Genomic DNA, 23,708 nt, shown 5'->3' with positions numbered 1-23,708 from the left:
GGGGTCGACGGCCGAGCGCTTCGCTCTGCGTCCCAGGCCGCGACGGCCTCGCGCTTCCCCTCGCGGCGCTCGTCCCGGGCTCGGGGCGGCTCCCGCGTTCGGCCCGGTTCCGCAGCGGCCTGGCCCGATGGCGCCTCAGCGCAGGGGCGCGCTCAGGGCGCCCGAGGGCAGCGGGGCGTCGGAGCGCCGGCGCCCGTGCAGGTACAGGGCAGCGTGGGGAGGGGCGAGCTGCGGCGGGCGGGGCGGGGCCGCGTGGTGGGCGTGGTCTGCTTGGGGCGGGGCCTCGGGAGCGCGTGCTGCGCAGCTGGGTCGACTCCTCCTCCCCGCCCCGGGGATACCTATGATCCCTGTTTAAAATAATCAGGTATCCACTCAACATGGTCTGACCATGCTGTGCCCACCTTGGGATTTATTTAACTGGATTTCGTTTTCTTCATATAGCACTGCAAAGGGGGGAGGCACATATAAAAATAAGTCAGATTCCCTCCTTTTCAAGAATTAATTACATATTTAAAGCAAGGGTGCCTAGATCTTTTTTCTTATTTTTTTTTTAATTTTTTTTTCAACGTTTATTTATTTTTGGGACAGAGAGAGACAGAGCATGAACGGGGGAGGGGCAGAGAGAGAGAGGGAGACACAGAATCGGAAACAGGCTCCAGGCTCCGAGCCATCAGCCCAGAGCCTGACGCGGGGCTCGAACTCACGGACCGTGAGATCGTGACCTGGCTGAAGTCGGACGCTTAACCGACTGCGCCACCCAGGCGTCCCTCTTTTTTCTTATTTTTTGCAAGTTCTTTAAGCCCTACAGTCACCAAGTTTTTCCTAGACAACAGAGCACACAGTTTCTCAGTTACACACGTGCACACACACATGCATGCAACATCAGTAATTACGTTAGTTAGACGTACAGTTAACCCAGGTTGTGCAAGAAGTGTCTTAATTATGAATGATTTTCATTGTTGCTTGTACTGTCCTCTTGGCTGGCTTGTGGGTGGACTCACACCTTAGTTACGTCCACCAGGGGCACATGTGTGGTTCTGGAGGGTCACTTTCGGTTTCAGGGAACGTGATTGGCATTGGCAACATAGATTCAGGTTCTCCATGAGCCTGGCTGGGCTGGGAGGGACACTGGCCGGCAGCTCATCTGGTTGCCAGCACAGGGCACAGTGGGCCCTGCCTGGTCAGATGGGGCTGGGGGCCACACTCCCCACCATATCCTTCCAGGCTGGCGAGTGCTTCTGGATTGGTTGGGAGTAGCTCTGACCTCTGTTAGGGCAGGAACAGTTTAGGGCTCCCTGTGATTAAGTGTGAACATGCTCCCTGGTCATCGTGGCCCACTTTTCAGCACATGTGAGTGCAGTTGTGTTTTGTCCTCAGCACAAAGAATGTCCGGGCACCTTGGGAGGTGCGGAGGAAGTGGCTGAGAACTACCGTCCTGGGGGCCTGTGCTGTGCTTACTGGGCTCCTGCTCTGGAGCAGCCTGGGGGGTGATGATGGCGTCACTGAGGTCCTGGCTCACCGTGGGGAGATCCTGCCTGGCAGGTTCATTGAGGTGCCCTGCTCGGAGGACTATGACAGTCACCGAAGGTTTGAAGGTAGGCGATGCAGCCTTGGTCTGGGAAAGAGCCTTACGCGAACACCGAACGTGGTGCGTTTGAGATGCGTGGGTCTTTTGCTGCAGCGACGTGGTGTGGGGGTCAGGGGGGTACAGTCAAACTTTCCCTCCTTCAGGTCGGTTAACCCACACGTGGGCTGGGAAGTGCAAGGGCAGGCCTGCTGATCACCGAGGTGCCCCACACTGTGGGTACTGTCTGTTGGAGGAGACTGCCTGAAGGGACATAACAGAATTGGAAAGGCAGGGATGAAAAAGTTGAAGCCAGAAAAGGCGTTAGCTGTAGAGTGTCATTAGGTGTATTTGCTGCAGAAAATGTTGCAACGAAAAATGTCCCTACCAGAAGCCCTTCCTGGTGTCGTGTAGTGTGTCCCTGTGTGTCCCCTTCTGGAGGGGAGGAGGGGAGTGCTGCCCAGAGGCAGCGGCCGTGGAGTTCAGCACCCTGGAGAGCCCCCTCCCCCCCTCCCCCTCCTCCCAGCCCCGCCCCGCCCCGCCCCGCCCCGCCCCGCCCCGCGCCTGCCCCGGCACTGGGCACTGTCGGCTTTATTTCCTGCACGTTCGTTGCTGCCTGGACGCTTTCTCAGTTTTAAAAACCTAGCCTGCGCCACTGGGTTTTAAGGACAAAATTCAGTTAATTTTTTAATTCGAAGCAATGCTTCGGACCTGAACTGGAAGAAGATTGCCGAGTCTTTCCACTGAGGGGCGCTGTGGTGACGCACACCAGAGGGGATTACCTCCCCCTGACTCCCTCGGCCTTTCTCTCTTAACCTGTGTCCCAGCTTTTGAGAAAGTATTTTTCAAGTAGTTAGAAGTGAAGTTTCTTCTTGCCCATTTAATAATTTAGCCACATTAAAACAGTTTGCGGGGAGGGGGCACGGGGTTCCAGTTTGGGATGATGAAGGCATTCGGGAGATGAATGGTGATGTTGGCACAACAGTATGAATTTGCCTCATATCCCTGAACTTGTACACTTAAAAATGGTTACAATGGGGGGCGCCTGGGTGCTCAGTCGGTTAAGTGTCCAACTTTGGCTCGGGTCATGATCTCACGGTTCGTGAATTTGAGCCCCGCATTGGGCTCTCTGCTAACAGCACGAAGCCCACTTCAGCTCAGGTCATGATCTCAGGGCTCGTGAGTTTGAACCCCGTGTCAGGTTCTGTGCTGACAGCATGAAGCCCGCTTCTGATCCTCTGTCCCCCTCTCTCTCTGCCCCTCCCCCATGCACGTGCATGCTCTCTCTCTCTCAAAATAAATGAACTTAAAAAATGGTTAGATTTTTTTTTTAAATTGATTTCTAACCTAATTGCATTGTAGGCAGATAAAATAATGTGTATGATATAGATCCTCTGATTTTGGCTCAGACTTTCATTTTGTGTTTTTTTTTTTTTTTTTTTTAACGTTTATTTATTTTTGAGACAGAGAGAGACAGAGCATGAACGGGGGAGGGTCAGAGAGAGAGGGAGACACAGAATCGGAAACAGGCTCCAGGCTCTGAGCTGTCAGCACAGAGCCCGATGCGGGGCTCGAACTCATGGACCGTGAGATCATGACCTGAGCCGAAGTCGGACGCTTAACCGACCAAGCCACCCAGGCGCCCCTCATTTTGTGTTTTTGTAAATGTTCCATATACACCTGGAAAAATGTTTCCTAATGGTTGTGTGCAAAGTTCTATGTAATTCTCCTAGTCTCCTACCATGTATACAAACCATCTATATCCTCATGGATTTCTGCCTCCTTTGTCCGTCGAGTACTGAGGGAGGTGTGCAGGAATCCCCACTTCGACTGTGGGTCTGGTAGCTTCTGTCATGTTGACTGTTTCGCGTTTGAGATGGTACTATCTAATGCTGTTTGTCACACCTTCATCTTCGTGGTAAACTGTTCTATCACCTCTAAATATGACCCTCTTTTTCCCTGTAATGATTCTTTTGGCTTAAAGTGCATTAGTTATACAGATCTCCAACTTTTCTTTTGGTGATCATTGTATTTTCTTTTATTATTAACCCTTCTGTGTCTCATATTTACATTTTTTATGAAAAGCATACATCTGGCTTTTGTTTATGATGAAGACACCTGTGTCAGTAGGATTGTATTCAGCCTTCTGGCACTGAAGCACCCCTCCCCCGATGGTCCTCCAAGTAGAAGTTTATTTTCCCCACACAACAAGGCCCAGAGAGAAGCCCCCCCCCCCGCCCCCCGCCCCCAGGCTGGCCTGGTGCTCTGTGAGCCCCTCACCACTTGTACTCAGTGTGTGGCTCACACGGTCTCAGGACATTCTCTGACCTCCAGGCACCAGGCTCACGTTCCAGGCAGGAAGGGGGGAGAAAAGATGAAAAGTTAAAGGTCAGCCCAACAGGTCCTGAGTGTCCCAAGTCTCCATCTCATTGGCCAGGACCTGTTGATGGCCCACCTAGTACAAGGGAGCTGGGCCCACCTTAAGCGCTGAAACACAAGGAGTTTGCAGAGCCTGTCCGCCTCTGATGCTCTGCCTCTTCCTGGCCTCATCCACCTGACCCTGGCTCCATCCCCAACTGGGCTTCTTCACCCTCATGCCCCTAAGCAGCTGCACCTCCTGGTTGCAGAGAGGCAGAGGGAGCTCAGGGTGGGACATGTGGTAAGCACATTTGGTGGCAGCTCTTGCTGGGTCCCTGGGATAGGACAGTGGCTAGAATTACAAGCACAACTTCAGTCGTCCTGGAAGGACTTTCTCACGGGGGCTTAGGAAGGCTGGGTCTGTGGTCATGGATTGTCATGGATGCCGCCTCTGGGGTGGCTCAGGGCTCTCTTCACAAGGGTAAGCAATGAGCCAGATGCTTCCCAGCGTCCTGCCTGGTGTGGGACCACCAGGAGTGTGCTGTGCCCAGTGGGATGTCAGCGTGTCCTACACAGGATGCACTTACGCTGAGGAATCATTGTCGCTTCTCTGAAATTCATACCTGTTTAGGTGTCCTTTATTTTATTTTATTTTATTTTATTTTATTTTATTTTATTTTATTTTTTAATGTTTACTTATTTATTGAGGTGGGGGGTGGGCTGTACTGTCAGCACAGAGCCTGATGCGGGGCTTGAACTCATGAACTGTGAGATCATGACCTGAGTCGAAATCAAGAGTTGGACGCTTAACCAACTGAGTCACCCAGGCACCCCTAGGTGTCTTGCATTTTATTTGCCAAATCTGTCCCCCCAATCCTGTGGAAGGCACAGCCCACCCCACAAAACTGTCCCTGGGGAAGGCCAGCTACAGGTAAATCCTCAACAAATGCAAATGGCTCTGTTGGGATTCAGCATGGGGTCAGCATCTCATTCTGGCTATCTCTCTCCAGGCTGCTCCCCTAGGAAGTGTGGGCGGGGCATCACCGACACCGTCATCACCAGGGATGAAGCCCGGAGGATTCGCAGGTACCCAAGCCTCTTCTGTCCTGAACAAGTGTGAAAGTGGGGCTGGGGGACAGGAAGCAGACAATTACTACGAAAAAGATGATTTAAGGAAATTCATTTAGAACTCCCTAGGAATTTTCTTGTATGCTTCCAAGGGCAAAGGTAGGCTTTTCCAATTTCCAGGAGCGAAGGCTTTTGCCCTCAGTCATGTGGCTGCTGATGGAACCTGCCTGAAGCCTAACCACTCTTCACGGGAAGTGGTTCTGACCTGTAGAGGAGGTCGGGGCAGTGCTGCTTCCTTGAGCTGCTGGCGGAGCCCTGGGACACCTGTGGAGAGCAGGTGGTCACTAGAGAGCAGTTCAGTCTCTGTGCCGAGACTGGCTAGGAATTGGCCCTTTGGCCAACTAGCTGTGACTCAGGGTGGGGCAGGAAGTCTTACTCAGGTACAGTTGACACTGGCTTTTCCTTTGTTGGGATTAAAAAACTTTTTTTTAATGTTTATTCATTTTTGAGAGGAAGAGAGAGAGAGAGAAAGAGAGAGCGCACGCGTGTGGGGGAGGGGGAGAGAGAGAGGGAGACACAGAATCCGAAGCAGGCTCCAGGCTCCAAGCTGTCAGCACAGAGCCCGACACGGGGCTTGAACTCACAGTGTCTGTGAGATCACGACATGAGCTGAAGTTGGACGCTCAACCGACTGGGCCACCCAGGTGTTCCTAACAACAAGATCTTAAGGCTTTGATTTTCCAACAACTTGTTCAGACACAAAAGCTGTTTAGACACACACGCCAAGTGCCCAGTGGAGCAGAGTCTGACCCTCGAGTTGCCTTTTGCCCATGTGCCCAGCCGAGGGTCCCGGCTGCCTTCTGCCCGTGTGCCTTGCCCAGGGTCCCGGCTGCCTTCTGCCGGTGGTGTGCCCAGCTGAGGGTCCCAGCAGGGAGACGGTCCCCATGCTTCTACATAACAGTGTAGGGACTTGTTGGGCAGGAGTCAGTGATATTTCAGGGGCTGATCTGTCCCCAGTACAGCTTCCTGGTAGGCTGTGATTGGTCTGTAAAATGCTCTTGCGTCTCCAGTGATGTGGATGGTCCTGTGAGATGCAGCACAGGCCACCATGGGGCCTCTACCTCCTGAGCTGGGGATTGCAAAGGTGTCCCCCCAGCCTTTGATGACCAGAGGGGGACACGTCAGCCCAGAGGGACCCAGTGGGGGTAGTTCAGCCTATTTTAGTGGGCACCAGCTCTCAGTGCCAAAGGTGGAAATTAAATTTAAGCTCAGTAGTTTCTAAACTGTGTCATATATAATTAACAAGACCATGATGAAATATTGCCATTTTCTCATTTGCCTTTGCAAATTGAGTCCTTTGGTTTGAATGTGTTTTTGTATCATAAACAGTAAATGATCTGTTAACATTGCATTAATCGTGCTGGTTGTTACTTGCCCGGCTATATCATAGACTATTCTACCGACTAAATCCTGACTTACAATGACCTTTCCCCACAGCATAGCCGAGAAGGGGCTGTCCCTGGGAGGATCTGACGGAGGGGTGAGTTCCTGCTTTAGTTTTCTTTCTACCCCTTTAACTTGCTCACCATCCGAGGGACAGCGGCACTGGATTTGCAGGGCTCTTGGGTACCCCCCTCCCCCCACGCCACATTTGGTGGACATGGGAGTGTCCCCTCTCTTCAGGGTGAGTCACAGCAACCTGCTCCAGATCTCATTCATATTTCAGACACCCAGCTGGGGGCAGATGGACCTGGTCTCAGGCAGTGAGCTTAGGGGGAGTTAGGAGCCCAGTGAGGAGGGTGACAAGCCCTGGAAACAGGAGAGGCAGAAGTGGGAGGGCTGCTGGGAAATGGTGGCAGACACACTCCCCAGGCCCCAGGCAGGAGGTGCCCACAGACACGGTGTGGGCACCGTCATCTGTGAGGTGCAGGGGGCTCAGGGCTCGCATGAACGACTCACCCCCCCAGAACCTGGGGATAGGACCTTAATTGGGAAAGGGTCTTTGCAGATGACACTAAGTTAAGGGACTCAAGAGGAGATGGTTCTGGACTGGGGTGGGCCCTAAGTCCAATGGCGAGAGAGGCAGAGGGAGATCTGAGGAAGAAGAGGAGAAGCCACAGGAAGATAGAGGCAGAGGTGGAGGGATGCCACCACAAGCCAGGGGATGCCTGGAGCCACCAGAAGCTGGAAGACGCAGGAGGCACTCTCTCCTGGGGCCTCTGGAGGGAGCGTGGCCCTGCCCACACCTGGATTTAGGACCTCTGGCTTCAGTAGCTGTGACAGGATAAAGTTCTGCTGGTTCAAGCCCCCAGTTGGTGGTGATTAGTTACAACAGCTGCCGGGAACAGGCGGCCAGCACTGTGTCTCATCTGCCTCCTGGGCAGCCTCTGTCCCTGCGAGCCCTGCACGTCAGCTTGCCTTCCCGTGTGGTGTCCTGAACGTGGGTCTCCTCACCCAGTGAGTGGAGCTGTGGAAGATCAGTCCCCTCTGCATTGTTTGGTGATCCCTGGATTATCGCCATTACACGGACCTGAATCAGTCTACATGTTTGAAAGTCCTGGGAAGATTAGTTTACAGACTTTGGTAGAATTTCTAAGTATTTCTCTGATGATCTGCATGGCTTTATTTTATTCTGCAAACTTTTACCTGGAAATTAAGCTCCTTTTATTTCGGTTTGATTTGATTCAGAGGGAGCATTTATTAAAAACCCATTTGTGCATGGACTCATTTCTTTTTTTTAAATTTTTTTTTTCAACGTTTTTATTTATTTTTGGGACAGAGAGAGACAGAGCATGAACGGGGGAGGGGCAGAGAGAGAGGGAGACACAGAATCGGAAACAGGCTCCAGGCTCCGAGCCATCAGCCCAGAGCCCGACGCGGGGCTCGAACTCACGGACCGCGAGATCGTGACCTGGCTGAAGTCGGACGCTTAACCGACTGCGCCACCCAGGCGCCCCTCATTTCTTATTCATTGTTGGGCATTCCCCCAGGAAACTGTCTTGTGGCAAATTATCAGATTTGATATCTTTAAGCTCAGTTAACATTTATTTTTTTTTAATTTTTTGTTTTTACATTTATTTATTTTTTGAGAGACATAGACAGAGCACAAGCGGGGGTGGTCAGAGAGAGAGGGAGACACAGAATCTGAAGCAGGCTCCAGGCTCTAAGCTGTCAGCACAGAGCCCGACACGGGGCTCAAACTCACAAACCGTGAGATCATGACCTGGGCTGAAGTCGGACGCTTAACCGACTGGGCCACCCAGGCACCCCTCAGTTAACATTTATTAACCTCAAATTATGTTCAAACCTCTGGGCTGGTTGCTGTATCAATGAGGAAAGATATAGTAGCTTCCCAGACAGCATAAAAATGATTTGTGCTGGTGACCACTTCTCCTAGATATGGGGAAGGGCCCACAGAAGGGAGTTCACGACACTTTGGCCATCCTGTAGAGAGGTATGACTCACTAATTCCACTCCTAGGGATTTCCCAAGAGGATGAAAGCATCTGTCCAAACAGACTTGTCCGCCAGTGCTCAGAGCAGATTTGTAATAGCCCCAAACTGGAAACAGGCCACGTGGCTGTGGCATCCCGGACCACGGAGTACTCCTTAGCAACAAGGATGGTGGACGTCTGTAGACACGAAGGCAGAGCAAACCACAGAGAGGTGATGCTGAGTGGAAGGAGCCAGACCCAAAAAGAGCGTATCCCACATGATTGCATTCACAGATAATTCTAGAAAGGGTGAATCAGTCTGTCATGGCAGGAAGCGCATCAGTGGTTCCCTGGGTGGGGAGGGGTGGGTGGAGAGAGGCAGGAGCAGGATGGTAAAGGGGTGCAAGGACATTTTGGGATGTGGTTGTTATCTTGGTGATTGATGGTGGTTCATGGGCGTGTGATGTGTGGTCCCCTTACACCTCAACAGGGCTGAAGGAGGGAGGGTGGGTGGGGTGTGATTCAGCTGCAGGAGTTCACAGACTGTGGACTGTTTTCAGAAAATCGGACTAGGCAGGAGAGAACGAGATGTCCTATACATACCCTGGGCCCAACTTTCTTGAAACCCAGCACTGCTCCCTGGCCCAGGCTGGATCTCAGTGGTCTGCGTTTACCTTTGGCGACTTTCAAACCCCGTCACCCTGTGCTCTGTGCACGTCTTTTCCAGGCGTCTATCCTGGACTTGCACTCAGGAGCCCTGTCTGTTGGGAAGCACTTTGTGAACCTGTACAGGTGAGAGCCCAAGAGGGGCTGCGACCCTCTCTGTGTGGTATGACCTTGCACCCTTGTGCAGTTCTTAGCTGGGAAGTGGGAGGTGTGGCCCTTCTCAGGCGCAGGGTCCCTGTTCACCAGCTGCAGGGAATAGTTTAGCGCTACACCCAGGGAGCGCTTCTTGGGAAAGCAGGACCTACCTGAGGCCTAGGGACAGCTAGAGGAAGGAGGGGGGGGGCGGTGCCCACCAGGCTCTGGGGCCAAGGGGAGCTGGAAAGAGTCAGGGGCACTCTGATCCTCCCTGAGGCCAGGGAAGGAAAGGGATTCTCCCAGCCTTGCTGAATGTCACCCTCACTCTGCTGGTATTGACTTCCCTGCCTTTTAATCACATAGTTGTCACTGTAGAGGGAGCAGTTAGGACAAGCTAGTTTTCAGGGACCTACTGGTTAGTTGGAGGAAACACTGAGTTTAAAGGAAATAAGGAAAAGATTTAAATGTTATATAATAAAACGTTAACAATAAACGTTTAATGAAATGTTGCATTTGTTAACACTATGTTTTTTCGCAGATACTTTGGAGATAAAATACAAACCGTCTTCTCAGAAGAGGACTTCAAGTTGTACCGGTGAGGAGGAAAGGGGTGAGGAGGTCAGATGTGGAGGCAGGTACAGCGGGCTGAGTGGGGAGGGCCCAGGGTCGGTGTGCCCAGAAGCCCAGCCCAACCAGGGGTGGAACCCAAGTGTGCCCCGCCCACCGGCACTGCCCACCCACCACCTAGACCACACCCACCCCGCCCACCAGTCAACCCCACCCCATCCTCGTCCCGCCCACTAGCCCCGGATCCACTCCACTCCATCCAGTCCACGCCCACCCACTGCCCCCACCCTAGGCCACACCCACCCCGCCAGCACCGCCCACTCAACTCAATCCAGGCCACGCCCACCCCTGACCTCACCCACCCCGGGCCTATGCCAAGCCCTCCCCACCATTACCCTGGCCAGGCCACGCCTACCCCCTTGGTCCTGGTCACACTCACCCCATCATCACCCTGTCCCCTTCCCCCTGTGGTGTGCCTATCCACTTACACCGGCCTAGTCCAAGCCTGCCCCTGACCACACCTCCCAGTCCGTGGCCCACTGGTCACACCCATCCAATCCATGCTTCGACCACGCCCTCAAAGACCACCACCCATCCACGCCGGCTGACCACGCCCCAGCAGCGTTCCCTTTCAACCCCGCCCCCCCCCCCAACAGCCCCTGGCTTGTCGTGGGCATGTTGTGAACAGAGGGTCTCACGAAAGGTGAAATGCACCGTTCACTTTGTTGGAATCCGGGCAGGTGGATGAAGGGGTGGTACCTCTCTGCCCCCAGGAGGCCAGGGAACCCAAAGACCCAGCGAGTGGCCGCAGAAATACTGAAGGGAGGCGGGGTTGTGCGGACTGGTCTACTCTCCCGGCTCCGAGGTTTCCTTCTTCCCCTGGCTCCTCTGCGGCCCTCTGCGCAGTCAGGGCAGACGTGCGGAATTCACCCGAGCACGCTTTGTGCTGGTGGGTAGTACACAGGGCAGCCGCCTCCGCAGCTGTGGGCCTAGCCAGGCCATCGCCCTCACGCCACCCAGTGGAGGCTGCGTGTGCCCCTCGGCCCAGGGCTGTTCTCTGGACAGCTCATGGATACGGAGGCACATCCAGCCTCAGGGGGGTCCAGCAGCTCTTGTAACCGCCGTGCAGGGCTGTGCCCACTCCCCAGCCACACCACACATGCCAGTGCCACCCCCACTTGGTGCCCTGTCAGACACAGCCCTCCTGTCCTGGCAGCTCCCCCGCTGGGGCAAGGTGTTCGTTTGTTTTTGTTTTGTTTTGTTTTTTATCTTGGGGGGAGGAGAAGGGCAGAGAGACAGAGAATCCCAAGCAGGCTCTCCGCTGCCAGCACAGAGCCCGACTCTGGGCTCCTTCCCATGAAGCGTGAGATCATGACCTGAATCCGAAATCCAGAGTCTGGCTCTCAACCGACTGAGCCACCCACGTGCCCCAGGAGTGTTTTTGTTTTTTACTTAAAACTTTTAACTTTTAGATAATCAAGACTTCCATACTGTTTTGGGAACTAGCACAGGGAGACCCTGTTGTACCCTCCACCCAGGATCCCTGACTGCAACTGCTTCGTGTGAGAGTAGGGTGTCGCCCCCAGGATGTGGCACCATGCCACCTATTTGTTCAGATTCCCTGCTTTCACCTTATTTGTGTGAGTGTGTGCAGTTCTGTCCCCGTGTAGGTCATGTAAGGGCCGCCAGTCACGCCACCGGGCATCCCGTCCCCACGCGGCCCCCACTTTGCCCTTGTGCGCCCTCAGCTCCAGCACCCATCCCCAACCAGCAGCCAGCAGGCCTCCCGGGCTGGAAACACAGCTGCCGCTTCCCCTTGGTCACGTCTCCAGGGAGACAGCTGGAAAACAAAGCTGGGCTACTGGTCCAGAGAGAAGTGAGGGGTCGGATGAACTCTATACATGAATAGTAACGGCAGTGAGTGGTGCACTTGATCCCTGCCATGCGCTAGTGACCTCACTTGGTGGCTGTGAAGTCTGGGCCTGAAGCGCGACAGGGTCTCCTGGTGCAACCAGCCAGGCACTGGTGGTGCAGGAGCCTCAGTCTGTGATTACCCAGTGACCAGTTAACGTCATTCACCATGTTACCGTTTAGTAAAAAGTGTGGGTCGGTATTTTCACGTTCATAAGGTCGATGAAACATATGAATGAACACCGTGAATGAAGGGAAAACAGCAGATTTCTGTCTCATTTGAGTGTGAACATGCAGAGAGGAAGGGTGTCGGTCACCTCTGTAGTATGGAAGGGCTTGCGGTCGCACACAGAACCCAGGAAGGGTTGCACAAATGAAAAAGAGTTTGTATTTCTGGAGAGAAAACCCAGTCGGTGGTTGCACCCAGAAGCATGCATGCTGTCGCTGGGCACGTGGGCACTGGATATGACGGCTCCCAAGAGGCAGGCGATGCCCCCTGTGTTCTAGCAGCTTAAGGTTTAACAAATGAGATTGGTAATTATCAATGAAGAAAGAGGGGAGGAGCCAATCAGTTTCACACAATAAACCAATTGTTAAAATAATAATAACTAAAAAAATAATGAAAACTTTTCAAAATATGTTGTTGAAGAGTCTTGTCAAGTAGATGGCAGTGTTTAGAGAAATCTTCTTTCTCATCTTGTCTATTCTATGGTTAAAAATAACTGAGCATTTGGAGACATGACCAGAATATTACCAGCACGAGATACCAGTGTGATCTAATTTATGGTCTAGATCATCACAGACCACATCTGCAGAGTGACAGAGCAGGGTTTGGGTGACATCTCCACTGCTGTCTCCCACACAAGGATTCCGATAATTCACAGAAAATGCAACGCTCCGTCTGTGGGTCTCACAAACCTGGAAGGAGAATGGTGGCTGAGATGGGCTATCTGGCCAATGTTCAAGGCAAACATTTGGTCTGAACCGTTCCCCGCACCACACCTCGGGCTGTTACACTCAGGACCACGTCCACGTCGTGTCTTGGACTCTGAGTCACCAAACCGCCTTTTCTGGATGTGCCGAAGGTAAAAACCACCAGATCGCTTCCAGACTTTTCTCAGCCGCCATCTGTGCGCTGACATCAGGGAGAATACGCAGCATGATATGCACAGAAGCCAGAACCATGAAAGCTGAGGACTGTCTTGGTGGCCTCGTGGGAGCCGTCGCCACAGCGGGAACTGTCGCCACAGCGGGAGCCATCGCCACAGCGAGAGCCGTCGCCACAGCGGGAACTGTCACCACAGCGGGAACCAAGAAGTGGAAGGCCAGTGTGCCCCAAGTGGGCGGGCCTCTTTCTGGCTCCAAGGTGGAAATGTTAAGTTGGTGAACATAGAATAAAAGTGAGGAAACCAGGAGAGAGAAGCAGAAAGTACTGCAGAAGCTGAGAGAGGAAGCTTGTGCGTGGAGTGAAGCTGGGATTGATTCCAGGAGCACCATCGCATTGTCAACGCGTCATCCACACCGTGTGCTGTTTGGTGACAGATGGAAGAATATCATGAGTCTCTAAGTTCTTTCAGTTTGTTGGACTCTGACATTTGGCTAAACTCTGAAATGCTTTGGGCCTTGAAGGTGAACAAAGTTGAAGAAACGGAGCCCGCTGGATAAGTGATGTGCTCATAAGTACTTTTTATGACTTGGGTGATAAGAGCTACTGAATGCATATGTCCCTCCTACCCCATGGAGGAGTCTGAAGAATTCTGAACATAATTGTTGGTCCAGCAGAAGTTCCATGGGCATCACTAATGTTAGAATAACTGCTTACTGAGATGAGTTTGGGGGAGCCCCACCCCAGGAAGGGTCTAGCGCACCCCCAGTTAGTGCCCTGCCTTGTGGGAGTACCCTTGAGCACGTGGTGTGCATGTTGAAGCATCATCATCAGTGGTTTGGAAATGTTGGAATGATTTATGTCCTTTTGGGCTGGAGCTCCATCATTTGTGGTCCTAGACCTAGTTTACCAAATATTCTGTAAGTGTGCACACAGGTAGGTACCTGTGTGTGCACGTGTGTGTGTGTGCACACCTGTACATGTAGGCGCGTATGGGGGTGTACACGCATGTATGTGTATATGGGAGCAGGTATGTGCATGCGTAGTTATGTCTTGCAGGCATGTATTGTGCATGTGTATGGGAGTTAGTGTGTATGGTTTGTGTATGTGTGTGCGCATGTGTGTGGGCATGTATGTAGGTAGGGACGTGTGTGCACGTGTGTAGACGTGTGTAGGTAGATGGACAGCAAGTGCATGTGTCCGCCTCACAGGTGTGGCTCAGCCTGTGTAGCGCTGCTCCCCTGCATCCTGGCCTCCCAGGAGTCGGCTCCCTGGGGCTCTGTGGAATGGGCCGTGCAGGTCAGCAGTGGTCCAGGGAGGGTGGTGCCCCCACCATGAATGCCCGTGTGGTGAATTGTGCCCCGTGGCACCTCGCCGCACAGCCGCGTGTGTAGGGCTGGGAGCCCAGACCCCTGGACGTGCCAGGGAGGGGCTGGTGTCTCCGGGGGTAGCACCCCTCTGCCGCGGCAGGAATGGCCCGAGCCCCTGACCACGCACAGTGCAGCTCTCAGACAGGGTCGAGGTCGTCCTCCGGGCCTCTGTCGGGAGCACGTGCACCCTGTGCAGAGGGCCACTCGCCCCGCAGCTGCCTGTCTGTCCCCGCAGACGGGGCCCCCGCCCTTGGCCATGCCCCAAGGAGCCGGTCCTCAGGGTTCCTGGCTCTGCACACGATGCGCCTTCACACGTGCGTGGGCCACATGTACGTCTGTCCATCTTGCTGCTTTCCCACAGCCGTGTCACTCTGTAGCGTGGCGCTGCGTGGGCTCCGTGGGGCCCGTGGAGAATCCTCTCCTCTGAGGCTGCGCTGCTCCTGGGTGACGCCTGTGTCCTCTCTACAGGGACGTGCGGCAGAAGGTCCAGCTCACGATCGCCCAGGCTTTTGGCATCAGCGCATCTTCGCTGCACCTGACCAAGCCCACGTTCTTCTCCCGCATCAACAGCACCCAAGCCCGGACGGCACACGACGAGTATTGGCACGCGCACGTGGACAAGGTGGGCACTCGCTCTCCAGCATGGGCCCCGGGGCTTGTTCGTGGCTGCCCGAGCTGCCCGCCCGGGTTTCTGAGTGTCCACTGCGGCCTTTCTGTGGTTGGGGTTTTACACATCTTTGTCTCTGATGCTCAGGTGTGTCCCGAACCCCGAGGATGTAGTCGGGGGGGGGGGGAGCGGGAACCTGTCCCCAAGTGATGGTGAAAAGTGCTTTAAGAAGTGGTGGGCACTCTGTCCTCTGTGGCCGTCTCCACTGGCGCCATAAGCTTCACCACGTGCCCCCTGGGCAGCCTTCTGTTGCCCCCGCAGCTGCAGGTGGCCTTTCCTCGGGCCTGCCTGCCCCTCCCCCATGTTCTTCCTCTTCATGGGAAGATCTCTTGACCACTCCGGACCCTCTGGATTTCCCGTCCTTGCTCTGCTCTCGATCCGTGATGTTGACCAGCTGCAGGAGGAGCCCGTCCCTGCCTGTCCTGCAGCCACCCCACCCCCCACCGCCCTGCACACCCACGGTCTCGGCATGCTGCCAGGGGAGACCTGCCTCGGGAGACACCCGAGGGCTGCCATGTGCTCAGGTGATCCAGGACACCCCTTGTGTCCCTAGATGCTAGAACAAAAGAAGCAAGTGGAAAATACCCAGAACCGGGGTGAGTGATGAGGCAGGTTGGGATGGACGCTTGCAGATGTGGCCTTGGCTTCAAGACCACCCAGACGCCTAGTGTCTGTTTCATCTCGACTGAGCTGACGGAGGAGGCAGCATGCATGGCTGCGAGCACTTGCGTGTGGTTAGTGAAACTGAGGACCCGATATGTAATCGGCTCAAGCCAGTGTAAACAGAAGTGGCATCTGTGGCCAGTGGCTCCCGTGTGGGCCCACGCCGCTCTGGGGCTCCACCAGATTCAGGCTGGGAGTGTGGGGTTTCTGGCCTCCAGGTGGCAGGCACCATGTGCTCAGATCCGGCTGTGATGGAGCGCCATCCCCCTGCACCTCGTGGCATTGGCAGCTATTGACCCATTGGTAACCACTGTCAGATCATCATTCGGGGACAGGGTGAGACCTTTGGTGTAAGGTGATCGCGGACACTACAGAGGCAGAAGAGGGTGTTCTGGTGCTGAGGGAAAAGACGATGTATGCGGAGGACAGACAGGTACTTCCAGCACACGGAGAAGGGGGCCCCACGCGTGGGCTGGAGTCCAGGAGGATTTCCTGCACGAAGGAAGGACAGCCGTCCACACACCAGGAAGAGTCGGTTCAAGAGAAACACGCCCTGGCCGCGTTCTCGAAGATCATACTCTTCAGGCGGGAAGAGACAGGCCCCGGTGACAAGTCGGAAGCTGCAGGCTCCCCAGAGGGGTGCTTAGAGCCAGGAGGCCACAGAAGGGTCTGCAGGAGCCAGGGCAGTGCGAGCAGCCAAGGGCCGCTCACATGTGGGCATGGCGAGAAGACGTCCTCAGACACAAGAGAACTGGACCGTGGCACCTGCTCGTGATCCGCGGGGCTCCTGTCTCTAGCTCAGGACAGACTCCCCAGCAGAGCCCGCTGCTTCCAGTTTCCTCCTTACCCAGGTCCCCGGTTTTCACGTGAGCTTTGGGGGGGTTCCTGTGCAGCATCTGGGGATGGGTGGGTACGAGAGGGTCAGGCTCCTGGACCCTCCTGCTGTACCTGGGTCTCTTTTAAGCTTAGGTGGCTCATGTATGCTTTCAACTCATGTGAGGTTCACTGCTGAAGGTGTTCTAGAAGCGGACCCTGGGAGATCATGGTCTCCCATCACCCTGGTGTTTGTTTGGTGAACGAACGTCAGTTAAGGCGAAGCCGAGATGGGCTCTTGGTGGGGTTGTGGAGCCAAGCCCAGGTGTGTAGAATCCAGCTTCACGTGACCTGGTGCAGAGGGCACAAGGTGATGTTGGGTCTCCGTCACCACAGCAGCCTTGCTGGTTGGCCACCTCATGTCAGGAGATGACTGTTGTCATGGTGATGGGGGTAAAGATGGTGGCAGGGGAGAAGGCTCTTCAAGCTGTGGTCAGACATGTCGCAGGAGGTTGGCCTGGGGCTTCTGCGTCCCGTTCCCTTGATGCCTACAGGTGTCAGTAAAATCTTGTAAGACTGGCTGTCAACCCAGCAGCTTAGAGGCAGGGGTCGGGCTGCGCGTCAGGGCTGGCAGGGTGACGTTTCAGACTAATTCTTAGACTCTTCCGTTACTGTTCCTCTCCTACCCCAGACTTGCTAATTGAATGGTTCATCAGCCTGGAATACGTTATTATGTGATTAAAATTCTTTGCACGAGAAAAGTGCATCTCTCACTAATTCCGTTTATTAATTATTAAAGCTCTTTGTTCTGATCTGTGTCACTGAAGCCCTTGGAAATTACATCTTCCTTTCATATTACAGTTAGCTTCTCGGCAGCCCGAGGTTTTAAACCAAACCCTGAAGGTGTCACATTGAAAACGACGTGTCTGTGCGGCAGCCCTGGCCTGCAGTGGCTTCCAGGGGTCCCTTCCGTCCCCGACTTCGGGGCATCTGAGGAAACAAGTGATAGCTGCCCCGTTTCCGTTCTTTCGTCCAGGTGGGAGTGGGGGTCGATTCTCAGAGGGTCCGTGCTCAGACGTACCCCTCCTCTGCAAACGAGCATCTACACAAAGAGGGTCAGACACAAAAGGACAGATCCCGTGGGATCCCATGGCTATGAGGTCTCTAGAGTTGTCAGAAGGGTCGGCACCAGGGGGCGGGGGGCGGGGGTGAGCGTGTAATGGGACAGTTTCCATGTGGGAGGTTGGAGTTCTGGAGACAGACGGGGGATGGTGGCACAACAGTGAGAACATGCCTGCTGCCCCCCGGGCTGCGCACTGAGGTAGTTAAAATGGTAAGTTTATGGCACGTGTTTTTACTGGAGTTAAGAACAAAGGTTGGAGTCGCCCAGCATCTGAAAGAGCGACAGCACTTGCCGTTGCTGCTGGTGCAGGAGACTGGCCCTGCTGGTCAGCAAGGACGCTGCCACCGTCCCAGGAATCGCTATGGTGCTGGCTTGTCTGCCCTGCGTCCCGCACACGCTGCCTTTCCGGAAGACAGCTGTCCGGGGGTTTGAGCTGTGCCAGAGTCCCAGCAAAAACACACGACCGTGGGCTCAACCAAGGTGTTTCTGAAGTCAAGAAGGCAGTGAGAGGCCTCTGTTAGGTGCACGTGTTGTATGCTGACCTCTGAAGGCTGACAGCGGTGTCCTGGGCTTGCGTGCCCCACGAGCACCTCGATGGTGACGCGCTCCCTCCGCTCTGCCCACAGGTGACCTATGGCTCCTTTGACTACACCTCGCTGCTCTACCTCTCTGACTACCTGGACGACTTCGGCGGAGGGAGATTTGTGTTCGTGGAGGAGGGGGCCAACAAGACAGTGGAGCCAAGAGCAGGTAGGGCCCTCACGCGGCAGCCCCCGGCATGGGCAGGTGCCCAGCGATGCTGCGCTTGCCTGGATGCGTCTGCTGGTCCTGGACACCCAGGGGCCCCATCGCCCACGGTCGCTGCCGCCATGGCACAGCGGTTCCCAGAGCCCTCCCCTCCCTACCCTGTAGTGCACTCCCCAGAGGGACTCAGCAGCTCACGTGAGGTGATACTCCCAACCTGACGGTGTTGATAACAGTGCTGAGCACTGGGGCTTGCCTCCCCGGACACAGTGCGGACACTCAGAGCTGCCCAGTGAGCAGGTGCTGGGCAGATGATGTGTCCCTCCCTCTGGCACTTGTGGGGAAGAGGGGGGACTCACAGACAGACCCGGCCACTTGGCTCCAGCCCAGGTACCTCGGACAGCGCGCCAGTGCCGTCCACCTGCTGCCGCGTCTCACCTGTGCCTGTGGCATTGTCCTCACCTGCTCACTGGGCTCCTGCCCGCTGGGAGCTCGGTCAGGCCAGTGAGGGTGCCCACCTGGCTTGGCCAGAATGTTCCTGTCAGCCATGGGGCAGTCCCCCAAGCCGGTGGGTCCAAACTGCTCCTTGTAGTAGCTCTGAATTGGACACCAAGTGGCTTGGAAATCAAAAGGCATAAAAAGGAAATTAAACCGCTCGGGGTTTGCTCTCTTCCCTCCATGGAGTGAGCACAGGAAGAGGTGTAGACCTCGGCTCAGTCAGTGGGCAGGAGGGGCCCTGGACACCCTGCAGTTCCAAGGCTTTAATGGATAAAGAACCAGAGAAGCTTCTGTCACTGAGGCTGGGTGTTACATGCACATGCTTTTGAGAGGTGCCCTTGTTGTCCCAGAGAAAAAGAACACGCAGGATTACAGACACTGAGTTTCTCTCACACGCTTGGTTACTCAGTTGCTGAGCTCAATATCTAAGTTGTTTACTGAAGAGTGTAAAAAGCCAGAAAGTACCTTTTTGTGAATCCTGAAATGTTTTGTGTTTATAGAATTGGGTGGGCAGTACAACTCGATGCACCCCTGGAGGACATAGTCCTGGAGGATGTGGCCTTGGGGCACACGGCCCTGAGGGGCATGGTTCTGGGGGTCGTGGCCCTGGGAGACTCTCCCCTGGGAGACCCACTGCTGGGGGACGCAGGTCTGGGGGATGTGGCCCTGGGGGATAGGTTCTAGGGGACGTGGTTCCGGGAGACATGGTCCTGGGGGACATGGCCCTGGGGGACAAGGTTCTAGGGGATGTGGTTCTGGGTGACGTGGCCCTGGGGGGCATGGTTCTAGGAGACGTGGCCCTGGGAGACAAGATTCTGGGGGATGTGGCCCTGGGAGCCCCACCCACCAGTGTAAATGTTACAGGTCTGTCTTGCTCTTTGCCTCGTGTGGTGAGTTAGCAGCGCTGGTCCCTGGACAGATGGTGATTTCATCCTCTGCTAATAATTTCCTTGTGGTTCTGATACGAGCGGCCTGCCACTGGGTTCTTCAGAGCATTTCTGTGGTACCTACTCTTACTTAATTACTGTGGACTTTTCACCAGTCAGAATCAAGTGTAGGGCTTACCTGCTGGTTGGACAGGACAGAGGGGCTCAGGATTGTGCAGCCGGTGCCGTACTTTTCTCTAGTTACCACACCGGCACTTGATGGGGTCTGAGGGCCTCTTTCCAGGTGGACAAGATGAGAGGCAGCCACACTATTTTATACGATTGACTGTGTGCTGTCCCTGCCTGGGGCTCAGCGAGGTACATTCGTCCCCACAGACATCGTGGGAGCTGTCGTTTGACTCTGGAGAGACGCACAGCAGCTCACCCACCAATGAGACCAATTTATTTATTTATTTTTTTAAATATTTTTTTTCCAACGTTTATTTATTTTTAAGACAGAGAGAGACAGAGCATGAACGGGGGAGGGGCAGAGAGAGAGGGAGACACAGAATCGGAAACAGGCTCCAGGCTCCGAGCCATCAGCCCAGAGCCCGACGCGGGGCTCGAACTCCCGGACCGCGAGATCGTGACCTGGCTGAAGTCGGACGCTTAACCGACTGCGCCACCCAGGCGCCCCAATGAGACCTATTTAAATGTTATGGTTCTTGTCTTGGACAGTCTCTCCTCTCTTGTGGAAATTCACAGGAAAATACACACAATAAAATACACACTTACATTTTCCCACTCATTCGATCTTTCCAGAACCCTCACTCTTTTCCGTAGACCCGGGTTTCCAACGGGACCATTTTTCTTCCGCCTTAACACTCCCAGCCCCATGGGTCTGCCGGCTGTGGCTCTTCTGTAAATGCCCTCATTTCACCTTTTCTAGCATATTTCCACTGGCTGTGAAATTCTGGAGTGATAGAATTTTCCTTTCTCTGTAGAAACATCATTTTATTTTCAGGTTCCATTCTTGCTGAGGGAGAGTCGTTGTCAGGGTCACTGTCCCCATGGTCACTGCCTTTTTTCTCTGCTGCTTCCAAGATTTTCCCAAATGACTCATTTCATCTGTTTGACTGTGATGGGCCTCCGCGTCCCACTCGGGGTTGGCTACACCGATTGGATTGGATTGGATTGAAAGCCAGGTTTTCACGACTTTGGGGAAAGTTTGGGTCATTGTTTCCTCAAGTTCTCTTTTTCTGTCCCAATGTTAACTTCTTCTGAGGCTCCAACAGCATGAATGGTGGAAGGCCCTGTATTGTCCCAAGGTTCTTTTCTCTGCTCTTCAGCACCTCTGTCTACAAACTGTGCGGAAACGCTGGAAGGGACACGGAGACCCCTACTCTTACTGTGCGTCCACAGACACTTGAGAACTGCGTCTGTCTACATGGGCGGAGGGGGTGGATGGGCACGGGAGGCCGGCGGCCGCTGTGCAGACAGGCCTGGCTGCTGTCCCATGTCTCAAGTTTGAATCAAGAGACCAAGGACAAGATGTGTTTTAAAAATGTAAGTCTCGGGGTGCCTGGGTGGTCAGTTGGTTGAGCATCCAACTTCGGCTCAGGTCATGGTCTCACGGTTGGTGGGTTTGAGCCCCGTGTCAGGCTCTGTGCTGACAGCTCAGGGCCTGGAGCCCACTTCGGATTCTGTGTCTCCCTCTCTCTCTGCCCCTCCCTGACTTGCACTCTGTCTCTTTCAAATAAACATTAAAAAAATAAATAAATAAAGGTAACTCTCAGAAAGTGTGGTGGGTCCGGATTGCTCTGGGAAAGCGTTTCCTTCCCATGGGGGTGGCTGGGTTGGTCCAGAGGAGGGGACTGCACTGTGTGTGAGTTCCAGGAGCCCCCAGGCTCACACTCATAGGTTTCCTGTGTGTTCACCATTTCTTTTGCTCTGTTGTTTCCAAACAGAGCCCGGTTCTCTGTTTACAGCTAGAAAGCAGGGCGTGTCTGAGGTGGCTTCTCTCCTTTGCAAAGATTACGGTCAATTTGCAAGTATTGACGGAAGCAGTCAACTGTCCAGCAGTGGCTTTGTGGGTTTTTTTTATTGTTTTTTTGTGTTGTGGGTTTTTTTGTTTTGTTTTGTTTTAATTATTTTTATCTTAGAGAGAGAGACCATAAGCAGGGGAGGGCCAGAGGGAAAGGGAGAGAATCCCAAGCAGGCTCCATGCTTATGCAGAGCCTGACACAGGGCCCAATCAATGCCACAACCCTGGGCTCATGACATGAGCTGAAATCAAGAGTCGGACGCTCGACCGGCTGAGCTGTAACTGTGAAGGGAAATGTGGTTGTCATGGGGCCCGGCCACGCGGCCAGAGCATAGTACCTGCTGAATCTCAGGTTCCTCCGTCATGGCTTGGTAATGGTCAGCTCGCTTGTAGAAAATTCTATAGTGCTGTGTGCAAGGCCAGTTAAAGACAGAAGCAGTTGAACATGGAATTGTCTGAAAATGGACAGGTTGGAAGGGCCCCTACTCTGGACTCCCAGAAGCTGCCTTTCCCTAGGCAGAAAGGTGAAGACCTTTTATCTCAACTTGAAGGGAGCTGACGAGGCATTGGGTGTTTTGTCTTGACATATCTTTCTTGATTCTTTGGTAAGACATTGCCATCACTCTCCACGGTTTGGTTTTGTCTGACATGGGAGTAGAACCTGAAAGCCTGTGAGGGGTGGGCCTGGGGAGGCCACGTGGCCTGTCGGGGCACCCTGGACGGTGCTGGCAGGACCTGGCCCCCACATCTGGGCCCACCCACCACAAAGAGGGCCAGGGCGGGGGCTGGGGTGCCCCTCACGCATGGAGGTGTCCTGCTGCAGCCGTTCCCATGGTGGGTACACCTGTCCTATTTCCTGGTTTGCTGTGTCAGGGCCGGCCACGTGTGTGACCTCCGGGTCACTTCCCTCTTCTCTCTTCTGTCCCAGGCCGGGTGTCCTTCTTTACCTCAGGGTCCGAGAACCTGCACCGTGTGGAGAAGGTCCACTGGGGCACCCGCTACGCCGTCACCATCGCCTTCACCTGCAACCCCGACCACGGGATCGCAGACCCTGAGTTCACGTAGCCCTCCTGTTCACGGCGCCCTCCCGCTGGGAAGCAGCCACACGGAACAGAACGTCCTCCTCTCCCCATTTCAGCCCGTTTCCTTTGAACAAGGTGCCTTATGAATCACCCTGGATTTTGATTTCCTGATGTTTCGATCATTTGTCGTCCGTAAGTAAATTAGGGGGAAGCAGCTTTTCACCACCAAGCACTGTGTGTTTGCTTCGGCGTGCTGTTGACATCAGGCCCAGAAGCTAGCAGCGATCCTTCCTCAAGAGGGGATCCCGGGGCCCTGGGTGGAAATTCCCATTTGTGAACAGATAATCATTTGCCTGGGCCTCATCCAGATTCATCCGCCGGAGACTGACTTTTGAATGTGGATGATGCCATGACCTGTAGAGAAGGTCCAGTGAGTGCACGGCTCTGGGAGACACCTTGGGGGCCGAGGACCTGAGACATCAGTGATGTGAGTCCCTCCTGACACGGCATCTTCCAGAAACCAAGCTGGTCACACCCTGCAGGAGCCCCGGTGATGCTCTGCATAGCAAGGCAGGGTGCGGGGTAGGCCAGGTGGGGCAGCGGGAATCGATTCCCCAGACGGCACGTATAATCTGGGGGAGCGCCGGCAAAGTACAAAGCAGCAGATCAGACATCCTGACAGTGGATTGAGGCCAAGCAGAGGACAGGACACCAATAAACTAACCGTCAGCTGAACCTCAGGCCCCTAGGCTCCAGGGGGCCGCGGGGAAGGAAGGAGCGTCACTGATTGCTCGTCCGGACCCTTTTGGACTGACTGACGTAAATACCGGTGTTCAACTCGATCTTGAATTTCAGAAGAAGTGAGTGTAGGGCTGGCCCACTGCCCTCCCTGAATCCGGGTCGCCCCTCCCTGGGCAGGGGCTCTGCAGGTTCCTGTTCACCGTCCCAGCCTCCCACCTGCCCTCCGTCCCCCACTTCACCCCCACCAGGTGTGTGCTGTGCCCCACAGAGTGGCAGGGGAGGGTCCGCAGCCGGTGACCAGAGCGGGTGCCCGAGCCCTGTTCCCCCTGCAGCCCTGCCCTGACATTTCT

The 23,708-nt window shown here is 54.5% G+C and overlaps 1 protein-coding gene across 2 annotated transcripts; it reads left to right on the top strand.

The window, feature by feature from the left end:
• Nucleotides 1-29: 29 nt before the first annotated feature.
• Nucleotides 30-23,353, top strand: OGFOD3 (2-oxoglutarate and iron dependent oxygenase domain containing 3). Of its 2 annotated transcripts, none has more exons than XM_047093934.1 (9): nt 30-201; nt 1,378-1,595; nt 4,933-5,008; nt 6,488-6,530; nt 9,151-9,215; nt 9,763-9,819; nt 14,646-14,799; nt 18,070-18,193; nt 22,524-23,353. In XM_047093934.1, the coding sequence occupies exons 1-9, from the start codon at nt 128-130 to the stop codon at nt 22,658-22,660; spliced, it is 948 nt and encodes a 315-aa protein (XP_046949890.1). In that variant the 5' UTR covers nt 30-127; the 3' UTR covers nt 22,661-23,353. The 2 variants fall into 2 exon arrangements, with proteins under 2 accessions (XP_046949890.1, XP_046949891.1); XM_047093935.1 differs by lacking the exon at nt 22,524-23,353 and adding an exon at nt 20,901-21,082 and having other exon boundaries at nt 116-201.
• The last annotated feature ends 355 nt before the right edge of the window (nt 23,354-23,708 follow it).

The sequence above is a fragment of the Lynx rufus genome, unplaced genomic scaffold (genome assembly GCF_022079265.1).
Source record: "Lynx rufus isolate CCGP_SWC_20201006 ecotype Redwood Valley unplaced genomic scaffold, mLynRuf1.p SCAF_37, whole genome shotgun sequence".
In the NCBI taxonomy this organism is placed as follows: Eukaryota; Metazoa; Chordata; class Mammalia; order Carnivora; family Felidae; genus Lynx; species Lynx rufus.
The sequence above is the reverse complement of the archived record's forward strand: the minus strand, read 5'-3'. Positions and strand labels throughout refer to the sequence as shown.

Coding starts and splice junctions, on each gene's coding strand:
- OGFOD3 (XM_047093935.1), top strand. CDS start 128: ATGGCGCCTCAGCGCAGGGGCGCGCTCAGGGCGCCCGAGGGCAGCGGG. Junction 6,531..9,150: donor TGGGAGGATCTGACGGAGGG/GTGAGTTCCTGC, acceptor CGTCTTTTCCAG/GCGTCTATCCTGGACTTGCA. Junction 9,216..9,762: donor CACTTTGTGAACCTGTACAG/GTGAGAGCCCAA, acceptor GTTTTTTCGCAG/ATACTTTGGAGATAAAATAC.